This window comes from Schistocerca serialis, chromosome 1 (assembly GCF_023864345.2).
Source record: "Schistocerca serialis cubense isolate TAMUIC-IGC-003099 chromosome 1, iqSchSeri2.2, whole genome shotgun sequence".
Classification (NCBI taxonomy): Eukaryota; Metazoa; Arthropoda; class Insecta; order Orthoptera; family Acrididae; genus Schistocerca; species Schistocerca serialis.
In genome coordinates, this window is record NC_064638.1 from 432738466 (window position 1) to 432750888 (window position 12423).

Below are 12423 nucleotides of genomic sequence, written 5' to 3' on the forward strand. Positions count from 1 at the left end.
TCTGATATAATTACAGATTAATAATTTTCGTTTCTTTCCCTTTACTTGCACTGTGAAACGTTACTTCTTTCCAAATTTCGTGATTCTATGCCAAGCGAAAGTTCCCTATAGATCTGTAATGAGTGACTTTGCGCGTATCAAAATATGTGGCATACGTGACCGTATCTTTTGACTGCTTTGACTTAGATGCTACTGTTAATCGTACTGCCAAGGGACGATAGGCCTTACTACGTGACACAAATTTCAACTTGATACGCCTACCCTTTCCTGAGAAAAAGTCGTATGAGCGCACGGACGTACAGAAAGACAGTCGGATAACAAACGACAAAAAAAGGTTTTTCGACTGGCATAATTAAAAATTAACAATTTCGGATTTGTTCCTTTATCTGTACCGTGAAACATTACTTCTTGCCAAATAACTTGATTCTAGGCCAACGGGAAGTACCGTATGGGTTTTGATAAGTGAGCTTGCTGGGATCAAAATATGTGACGTAAATGACCGTAACTTTTGGTTTCATTGACTTATATGTTTACATTTATTACATCGTCAAGTGACTATAGACCTTAGTATGTGGCACATATTTTAGTTTAATATGTCCACCTGTTCCTGAGAGAAAGGGGCCTTAACAAATGGACGACGGATAGGCAGCCTGATAACAAACGACAATTTTCTTCTTGAGATATAACTACAGATCCACAATTTTCGGATTTTTTTCCATTGGGAATAGTGTTAAACCTTGCTTCTTAGCAGATTTCATGACTCTAGGTCAACGGGCAGTATCCTGCAGGTTTTGATGACTGAGTTTTGAGAGTATCAAAACACGTGACACAATTGGTCGTATCTTTTGATTGACTTAGATGCTTCACATTTTACATCGCCAAGGGACCGTAGACCTCAATATATGACATGAATTTCATCTTAATACGTCTCCCTATCTGTGGGAAAAAGGGTTTTGAACAGTCGGCAGACAGACAGACAAGCAGACGGAAAACAAAGTGATCCTATAAGGGTTCCGGTTTTACCTTTTGTGGTATGGAATCCTAAAAAGCCGTATGTAGCATTGGCTACGAGACTAGGCGATCTATCAGACTGTTTGCTTTGTGCGGTACGCACGCTAAACTCCGCGTGAGCGTACTTAGTAGGGTTGTAGGTAAAATACCGATATATCGACATTTTTCCAAAAAATATCGATATACAACTGCGATAAACTTTTCACCGATATATCGATGTCAAAAGGCAATATAGAGAGCCGATAGTTTTATTTTATATATATTTTTTCGAAATTTTCTGTAAATATTTGAAACTGTTCTTTTGAAATTGTAGTGTAAAATCGTTTTACTTTCATTGTATGAAGGGATCTTACTACTTTTTGAGCTTTCATCACGTCCAGCAAGTCTAGATGGCACAAAGAAGTAGCACTGGGTAGTGGAGGTGTTAATGGAATAACATGATTTCCGATGTGAAAAAATACGAGGGGCGTTTGGAAAGTCCGTGCAAAGTCCGAGAGATAGCACCACCGGCGCGTATCGAGGTCATGTTTAGTTAGTAGCATGTTTGGAAAGAACGCACACCAAGTTTCAGCCATATTGGTCTATTTCTTTGTGTTTAGCATTCGTGTGAATCAAGGAAGTCGAGCGATTGTCAGAAAATGAACGAAAAAGAATTTCGTGTGGTGATTAAACATTACTTTATGAAAGGCAAAACGCCTCAGGAGACTAAAGAGAAGCTTGATAAACATTAGGGTGACTCTGCACCTTCGATTAGAACAGTTTATAAGTGGTTTCAAAATTTTCGGAGTGTCCATATGGACACAAGTGATGCTGACGTTCTGGACGCCCTGTGGAGGTCACGACTCCAGAAATCATTGATAAAATCCATGATATGGTGATGGATAACAGAAGAGTTAAGGTGTGTGACATTGCTAGTCCTCTGGGCATCTCCAATGAACGTGTACATAAAATTTTGCTTAAACATTTGGACATGAGAAAGCTATCGGGAAGATAGATTCCATGATTGCCCATGCTTGACCAGAAACGGATTCGTGTGAAGTGTTGTAAGGATGGTTTGCAGTTGTTCAGGAAGAGTCTACAGGACTTTAAGCATAGTTTCGTCACTGCGCATGAAACATGGATACATTACTATACTCCTGAGACCAAACAACAATCTAAACAATGGGTTACCAAGGAAGAATCTGTACCAAAAAAGGCGAAGGCCATTCCTTCGGTAGGAAAGGTTATGGCAACCGTCTTTTGGGATTCGCGAAGGATAATCCGCATCGACTATCTGTAAAATGGTAAAACTATTACAGGTGCATATTATTCATCGTTATTGGACCGTTTGAAAACCGGGCTGCAAGAAAAACGCCGACGACTGGACCGCAAAAAAGTCCTTTTCCATCACGACAACGCACCAGCACACACCTCAGCAGTTGTGGTCGCAAAATTAATGAAAATAGGGTTCTAACTCGTTTCACATCCCCCTTATTCTCCAGATTTGGCTCCCTCGGACTTCTATTTGTTCCCCAATTTGAAGAAATGGCTGGTGGGACAATGATTTTATTCAAACGAGGAGATGATTACAGGAACTGATAGCTATATTGCAGACTTGGACAATTCCTATTATTCGGAAGGGATCAACAAATTAGAACAGAGTTGGATGAAGTGTATAAGTCTAAAATGAGACTATGTCGAAAAATAAAAAAGGCTTACACCAAACACAAAAGTAGTTTGTATTTTTGCACGGACTTTTCAAACGCCCCTAGTAGCACACCAGTTGCTATTTCTTCACATCGGCATTGTTCAGAAACAGTTGTCGGAACCGATGAACAAAAATCTAAATGACAAGATTGGTATTTTCGGTGGTCGGAGACATGTGAGGGGAAATGCTGACGTAAACTGCGCTCGGCTCTACCAACAGAGATTGCAACATTCTTCACCACGCAATTTTGATATTACGACTGCTAGTTCGCTGGCGTTTGCAGAAATGGAAAGCAGGGAAGTCGACATGAAGTGTTCGAGACAAATCCGATACGCGACGAAACCGAACGACGGTCCCATTGGACACCTTTTATTACGTCACTAACATACAGTCACCATTGAAACTTCCTGGCAGATTAAAACTGTGTGCCGGACCGAGACTCGAACTCGGGACCTTTGCCTTTCGTGGGCAAGTGCTCTACCATCTGAGCTACCCAAGCACGACTCACCCCCCGTCCTCACAGCTTTACTTCCGGCAGTTCCACGTCTCCTACCTTCCAAACTTCACAGAAACTCTCCTGCGAAACTGTTCGCAATGTGGTTATCGCCAAGCGTGAACGTGCATCGTTTTCCTTTCAGTTCTTGCTCTAATGGAGATATGCAGGCTGCTAGCTTGTTAATGTATAAATATCTAATAACAAATCAATACTTGCACATCTCTCAGACTGGAAGTTTATTTACAACGTACAGCCGATATTTCTTTTGGCCGGTACGTCGATATTTTTTCCCTCGATATATCGATATAATGTTAATATTTTCAGATATATTGAGGGCCGATAATGGCATTTCTTTAAATATCGATATGTTGTATTTATTTTTGAAAATATCGGCAGTGCTAGTAGGTAGGTCCGCAGCAGGAGGTGGGAGTGGGTGTACTCACGTGAGGAGGCGCCGTGCACGACGGAGTGGAGGCTGGCGGAGCGCTGCAGCCGCCGCAGCACGTCCTCCTCGCTGTCCGAGCTCGACTCCGGCTCCTCGTACGAGTACGCCTTCCCTGCAAAGCACAGAAACACGCACCATCACTCTAAGTTCGCCGGACAAAATGTTAGACTCCCTTCCAAAGAGCGCACTGGTCGCTTTGGAGCGCCATATTAATGACTTACCATTCTATATTCACGAAGATGCAAAGCTGCTACTTTTTGCCGATGATACAAGTATAGCTATCACACCCAACAGACAAGAATTAACTGATGAAATTGTAAACGATGTTTTTCAGAAAATCATTAAGTGGTTATCTGCAAATGGGCTATCATTAAACTTTGACAAAACACTGTATATACAGTTCCACACAGTAAATGGAATGACCCCATTAATAAATATAGGCTTCGATCAGAAATCGGTATCTAAGGTAGAATATTCAAAATTTCTAGGTGTATACATTGATGAGGGGTTGAACTGGAAAAAACACACTGAGGATCTGCTGAAACGTTTGAGTTCAACTACTTATGCTATTAGGGTCATTGCAAATTTTGGCGATATACATCTGAGTAAATAGCTCACCACTCCAATTTTCATTCTCTGCTTTCTTATGGCATCATATTCTGGGGTAACTCATCATTGGGTAAAAGAGTGATAATTGCACAAAAGCGTGTAATCAAAATAATTGCTGGAGCTCATCCAAGATCATCCTGCAGACACTTATTTAAAGAGCTAGGGATCTTCACTGTAGCCTCACAATATATATATGTATTCACTGATGAAATTTGTTATTAACAATCCGAACGAATTCAAAAGCAATAGCAGTGTACACGGCTACGACACTAGGAGAAAGAATGATCTTCACTGCTCAAGGTTAAATCTAACTTTGGTTCAGAAGGGGGTAAATTATGCTGCCGGAAAAGTCTTTGGTTACTTACCTAATAGCATCAAAAGTCTGACAGATAGCCATTTAGCATTTAAAAGTAAATTAAAAGAATTTCTGAATGGCAACTCCTTCTACTTATTAGCTGAATTTTTGGATATAGTAAGTGGGTAATTTCTCCACCTCCCAACAAAAAAATTGAAAATATTAATTGTCATGTAATATTTTGTGTAATGTAATATCTTGCACAGACACCTTTTATTAACCTGACACGTTCCACATCATTACGAAGTGTCGTTTTCATGATCTATGGAACAAGTACTAATCTAACCTAATCAAAGATCGTGTAGAACTGGTACTACCACGCGATCACGTGACCCACCACCGATGGCGGTAGTCGCGGCAGTGAAGTGCTTTGTACACCATCCGATTTAATGTGCGTGCAAACCAGTAATTGGACATTAATATGGGGTGAGTCTGTACACAGAAAAATTTAAGTTAATGTGGATGAGAAGGAGAAACAAACCCGTAATGTTCGGGTACAGCATTAGTAGTGTCCTGCTTGACACATCACGTCGTTTTAATATCTGTGCGTAACGCATCAAAGCGATATTAAATGGAATGAGCATGTGAGCATTGTGGTAGGAAAGGCAAATGATCGACTCCAGTTTATCGGGATAATTCTAGAAAAGTGTGCTTCATTTGTAAAGGAGACCGCATATAGGACGCTAATGCGACCTATTCTTGAGTATTGCTCGAGTATTTGGGCACCGTACCAGGTCGGATTAAAGGAAGACATCGCAGAAATTGAGAGACACGTTGCTAGATTTGTTACAGGTAGGTTCGAACAACGCGCAGGTATTACGCAGATGCTTCAGGAACTCAAATCGGAATCCCTGGAGGGAAGGCGATGTTCTTTCCGAAGAACACTATCGAGAAAATTCCGAGAACCGCCACTTGAACTGATTGCAGAACCGTTCTGTTGTCTCCAGCCTATGTTGCGCGTAGGGACCACGAAGATAAGATACGAGAAGTTAGGGCTCATACGGAGGCATGTAGATAGTCGTTTTCCCTCGTTCTACACTCCTGGAAATTGAAATAAGAACACCGTGAATTCATTGTCCCAGGAAGGGGAAACTTTATTGACACATTCCTGGGGTCAGATACATCACATGATCACACTGACAGAACCACAGGCACATAGACACAGGCAACAGAGCATGCACAATGTCGGCACTAGTACAGTGTATATCCACCTTTCGCAGCAATGCAGGCTGCTATTCTCCCATGGAGACGATCGTAGAGATGCTGGATGTAGTCCTGTGGAACGGCTTGCCATGCCATTTCCACCTGGCGCCTCAGTTGGACCAGCGTTCGTGCTGGACGTGCAGACCGCGTGAGACGACGCTTCATCCAGTCCCAAACATGCTCAATGGGGGACAGATCCGGAGATCTTGCTGGCCAGGGTAGTTGACTTACACCTTCTAGAGCACGTTGGGTGGCACGGGATACATGCGGACGTACATTGTCCTGTTGGAACAGCAAGTTCCCTTGCCGGTCTAGGAATGGTAGAACGATGGGTTCGATGACGGTTTGGATGTACCGTGCACTATTCAGTGTCCCCTCGACGATCACCAGTGGTGTACGGCCAGTGTAGGAGATCGCTCCCCACACCATGATGCCGGGTGTTGGCCCTGTGTGCCTCGGTCGTATGCAGTCCTGATTGTGGCGCTCACCTGCACGGCGCCAAACACGCATACGATCATCATTGGCACCAAGGCAGAAGCGACTCTCATCGCTGAAGATGACACGTCTCCATTCGTCCCTCCATTCACGCCTGTCGCGACACCACTGGAGGCGGGCTGCACGATGTTGGGGCGTGAGCGGAAGACGGCCTAACGGTGTGCGGGACCGTAGCCCAGCTTCATGGAGACGGTTGCGAATGGTCCTCGCCGATACCCCAGGAGCAACAGTGTCCCTAATTTGCTGGGAAGTGGCGGTGCGGTCCCCTACGGCACTGCGTAGGATCCTACGGTCTTGGCGTGCATCCGTGCGTCGCTGCGGTCCGGTCCCAGGTCGACGGGCACGTGCACCTTCCGCCGACCACTGGCGACAACATCGATGTACTGTGGAGACCTCACGCCCCACGTGTTGAGCAATTCGGCGGTACGTCCACCCGGCCTCCCGCATGCCCACTATACGCCCTCGCTCAAAGTCCGTCAACTGCACATACGGTTCACGTCCACGCTGTCGCAGCATGCTACCAGTGTTAAAGACTGCGATGGAGCTCCGTATGCCACGGCAAACTGGCTGACACTGACGGCGGCGGTGCACAAATGCTGCGCAGCTAGCGCCATTCGACGGCCAACACCGCGGTTCCTGGTGTGTCCGCTGTGCCGTGCGTGTGATCATTGCTTGTACAGCCCTCTCGCAGTGTCCGGAGCAAGTATGGTGGGTCTGACACACCGGTGTCAATGTGTTCTTTTTTCCATTTCCAGGAGTGTATTTATGAGTGGAATAGGAAAGGAAATGGCTAGTAGTGGTACTGGGTACCTTCCGCCACACGCCGTGAAGTGGATTGCGGGTGGTCCATTGATCGTGACCGGGCCAAATATCTCACGAATTAAGCATCAAACGAAAAAACTACAAAGAACGAAATTCGTCTAGCTTGAAGGGGGAAACCAGATGGCGCTATGGGTGGCCCGCTAGATGGCGCCGCCGTAGGTCAAACGGATATCAACTGCGTTTTTTTTTAAATAGGAACCCCCATTTTTTATTACATATTCGTGTAGTACGTAAAGAAATATGAATGTTTTAGTTGGACCACTTTTTTCGCTTTGTGATAGATGGCGCTGTAATAGTCACAAACATATGGCCTACAGTTTTAGACGAACAGTTGGTAACAGGTAGGTTTTTTAAATTAAAATACAGAACGTAGATACGTTTGAACATTTTATTTCGGTTGTTCCAATGTAATACATACACCTTTGTGAACTTATCATTTCTGAGAAGGCGCATGCTATTACAGCGTGATTACCTGTAAATACCACATTAATGCAATAAATGCTCGAAATGACGTCCGTCAGCCTCAATGCATTTGGCAATACGTGTAACGACATTCCTCTCAACAGCGAGTAGTTCGCCTTCCGTAATGTTCGCATATGCATTGACAAAGCGCTGACGCATGTTGTCAGGCGTTGTCGGTGGACCACGATAGCAAATATCCTTCAACTTTCCCCACAGAAAGAAATCCGGGGACGTCAGATCCGGGAACGTGCGGGTAATGGTATGGTGCTTCGACGACCAATCCATCTGCCATGAAATACGCTATTCAATACCGCTTCAACCGCACGCGAGCTATGTGCCAGACATCCATCATGTTGGAAGTACATCGCCATTCTGTCATGCAGTGAAACATCTTGTAATAACATCGGTAGAACATTACGTAGGAAATCAGCATACATTGCAACATTTAGATTGCCATCGATAAAATCGGGACCAATTATCCTTCCTCCCATAATGCCGCAATATACATTAACACGCCAAGGTCGCTGATGTTCCACTTGTCGCAGCCATCGCGGATTTTCCGTTGCCCAATAGTGCATATTGTGCCGGTTTACGTTACCGCTGTTGGTGAATGACGCTTCATCGCTAACTAGCACGCGTGCAAAAAATCTGTCATCGTCCCGTAATTTCTCTTGTGCCCAGTGGCAAAACTGTACACGACGTTCAAAGTCGTCGCCATGCAATTCCTGGTGCATAGAAATATGGTACGGGTGCAATCGATGTTGATGTAGCATTCTCAACACCGGCGTTTTTGAGATTCTCGATTCTCGCGCAATTTGTCTGCTACTGATGTGCGGATTAGCCGCGACAGCTGCTAGAACACCTACTTGGGCATCATCATTTGTTGCAGGTCGTGGTTGACGTTTCACAGGTGGCTGAACACTTCCTGTTTCCTTAAATAACCTAACTACCCGGCGAACGGTCCGGACACTTGGATGATGTCGTCCAGGATACCGAGCAGCATACATAGCACACGCCCGTTGGGAATTTTGATCACAATAGCCATTCATCAACGCGATATCGAAATTTTCCGCAATTGGAAAACGGTCCGTTTTAACACGGGTAATGTATCACGAAGCAAATACCGTCCGCACTGGCTGAATGTTACGTGATACCACGTGCTTATACGTCTGTGACTATTACAGCGCCATCTATCACAAAGCGAAAAAAGCGGTCCAACCAAAACATTCATATTTCTTTACGTACCACACGAATATGTAATAAATAATGGGGGTTCCTATTTTAAAAAACGCAGTTGATATCCGTTTGACCTACGGCAGCGCCATCTAGCGGGCCAACCATAGCGCCATCTGGTTTTCCCCTTCAAGCTAGAAGAATTTCGTTCTTTGTAGTTTTTTCGTTTGATGTTTATTTCGTGAGATATTTGGCCCAGTGACTATCGATGGATCACCCTGTACATGTAGATGTAGGTGTAGACGTCTGAATGTCTGTAGAGGTATGGCAACCCATTCTTTCTCAGGAGTCTAACCCAGACAAGGCACTGCTGTTGGACACTGGGATCCGGAGCGAAGTTGACATTTTAACTCATGTAAGATGTTCCACTGGGTTCGTGTCGCGATTCTGCGTTGGCCAATCTTTTGCAGGAATCTTATTATCCACAAACCATTGCCTCACAGATGGTGCCTTATGACAGGGTGCACTGTCATGCTCATGCAAGCAATCCGAACTCTTTCTGTACTCTATGCAGCACACGATGTTGTAAAATGTGTTCATATCCCAATGCATTTACCGTTTTGTTAAGCGCAGTAAGAGAACCACACCCTAACCACGAAAAAACCCCGTACCAAGGTACCTCTGTACTTCACTGTAGGCGCTACGCATGACGGCAGGTAACGTTCTCCAGGGATTCGCCAACCCAAAGCCTTCCATCGGATTGCCACAAGATATAGCGCGATTCATCATTCCAGACCACTCGTTTCGAGTCATCCACTGCCCAGTGGCGCCGCCCTTACGCCGCATCAAGCGTCGCTAGCTTTGAGAAATGTGCCGCTTACGAAGAGCTGTTCAACGATTGTATCCCATTCTATTTACCCTCATACGCGCTGTGATTGTACCAGCTGGACTGCATGTAGAACTTTGGAACTCACAGGTGATTCCTTCCGCTGATTTCATCCGATGTTCTACAACCACCCTCCGCAATGGTCGATGGTCCTGTTCGTCAGTACGTGAGGTATCACTGGTCTTGGTTTAGATGTGGTTGTTCCTTTGCACTTGCACTCCTCAGTCACATCACCAACAAATGGTTGAAATGGCTCTAAGCACTATGGGACTTAACATCTGAGGTCATCAGTCCCCTAGACGTAGAACTACTTAAACCTAACTAACCTAAGGACATGACACACATCCATACCCGAAGCAGGATTCGAACCTGCGACCGTAGCAGCAGCGCGGGTCCGGATTGAAGCGTCTAGAACCGCTCGGCCACAGCGGCCGCCCGTCACCAACAGTTAACTTCGGTGGCCTTAGAAATGTAAAAATGTCCCTGATGGGTTTATTACTCAGGTGATATCCAATGACTGGTTCACATTCAAAGTCACTGACTGTGAGTTTCCTGACCAGTATATTCTGCTTCTCTACTGACAACACAATGTAGCATCTTCCATGTATACTCGTGGGCTTGCCTCTCATGACAGCTGGAGGTCAGTCCCACATTACATAAGGGTGTCCGGATACTTATGATCAGGTAGTGTATGTTCCAGTCGGTTGCATACAATTAGCGAAATGAGGTGGGTCGACGAGGAAGCGCAACGGGTTGATATAAAGTAGCTACCGTGTTTCGACGTGCCTGCAACCGCACTGTGAATGCAGTTGGCCGATTTGTTCGTGTATCAGTGTCGACTACCCGACGTATCTACAACGAATGGTGTATAGCTCCCAGTTATGTAACAAGTCGTAAGAACAATACTGGTAAAAAAATCCTAGGCGACATGGATTAGAGACATCGGATTATTAGGATAAATGGGAACGTTGAAACGCTGAGGGCATCAACACAACATCTTCACGGCGTTAATGCTACTGTCATTTGTATCTGTGATCGATTTGACAAGAATGCTACAGTCGGTCTTTGGAATACAACCACACTGTATGATGTAAACTTTATTTTTTTTATATAAAAAAAGGTTCCTTTGCGTATCTTGCCTGGTCCGACATAGCAGAATCTCGCTGGAGTTTTTTTGGGTATTAGCTGTATCTTCAGATCTGAATACACTACTACATGACCTAAGAAATGAAATGAAATGATATTGTGGCATTGATGGCCGGGAGGCTCCAACCGCGAAAGTTCGGCCGCCAAGTTGCAAGTCTTATTTCAGTCGACGCCACATTGGGCGAGTTGGGCGCCAGTCATGGTGACGAAAGGATGAGAAGAACAACATAAGACCCAGTCCTCCAGCGGAGAAAATCTACAACCCGGTCTCGAATCGTACCCGGGACCGCTGCATGGCAGGCAAACACTTTACCACTATTAAAAAATTGTCACTTTAGCTTGTTTGTCACCACGGAGTACAAAATGGTGCCACGTATTACAAAACTTTCAGCAGTCCAAAACATTCAAATAAACTGTATCGTGGCCAGAATACAACTGATTGCAATATTAATATTCAGTTATTCATACATTACTCATTTTGTCTCAGCTACGCAGGCGGACACATAACATAAAGTTTATACTGTGATCGAAGACGGACAACCATTCCTTTCAATACAACGGGGCCTCTACGCTCACTTTTCATTACTCACACACGATTTTGTGAGAAATGCTCACCAGTCATCGAACTGGTTGTGTGGTATCTAAGTTTTACCAATCTAATGACCTATCACGATTCTGTGTAATTTTTTTCCCTTGCAGATTCCTTGTAACTAATGTCGACGACAGTCACGCTGATACTACTGGACGGTTAAGGAAACAAATACAGCCAGACGAAGACGCCATTCTGCCCGCGATGACCCGTAGAGTCATAAATACTACAAATTGCGGCATTGGTTTTACAGTCTGGGGACGCTGTGACTGTTAAAGTAGAGAATTACTTGTACTTTTCCGACAGTCATAGCCGTCTTCAGATAGTTGCTGTGCTGAAGGACCACGTGTTGTCACTCCTGTGCGGCGACTGGATCTGAAGATAGCCATTTGAGACGGACGAAAGCGGCCACGCGTAAAGATAACTGGGACTGTGTAGTAAAGAAAAATATTTTAAGTTTCGGGTAGCTCCTGTGAATGGCTTCAAAAGTGTGTGATCAATTATGGATGGTAATTGACCGATAATATTGTTCAAAGAGACCGTTAAAATAATTGTTTCTTTATAGACTAAGGAATATTTGCATTCTTTGTAATGTCTGATACTTATAATCTTCAGAAAGTGGGATTTTTTAGTGAATTGTCCTGTAATTTATGTTACGTACGCTGCGCAGAACTAAGATTCTCATGTGTCTATGCACGCACCGGGAAGCGCTGTACTAAATGCCGAGTGTGCACACTGCTGCAGGATGAGGTTTGCTAGCGTGGCCACGAATGCCGCTGAGCGGGCACGGCTCTCCACTCGTGCTGCCAACTTCGCATTGCCGCAAGCGCCTTCTCTGTACTTAGTCTTTGCTGCTGCCGAGGCTGTCGAAGCTGAAAGGTTCACGATGCCCTCGAACCTACTGCTTTATTCGGCGTTGCAGGGCCGCCTTTGTTGGAAGTACGCCTCATAAGTCTCTTACTTCGCATTCCAACACGAATAACACTTTTACTAAGCTTACTTCGTGATCTAGCTTGCTGGATTCTTTCTGTACCAAGACCACTG

The 12423-nt window shown here is 44.7% G+C and overlaps 1 protein-coding gene across 1 annotated transcript in view; it reads right to left on the reverse strand.

Annotated features, from left to right (window-relative positions):
• LOC126481620 (synaptotagmin-14) overlaps window positions 1-12423 on the reverse strand; it is a 602337-nt gene that overhangs the window by 108443 nt on the left and 481471 nt on the right. Inside the window, exon 3 of the mRNA XM_050105545.1 lies at window positions 3638-3751. Coding sequence (XP_049961502.1) covers window positions 3638-3751 — 114 coding nt within the window. The remainder of the gene's footprint in view (window positions 1-3637; window positions 3752-12423) is intronic.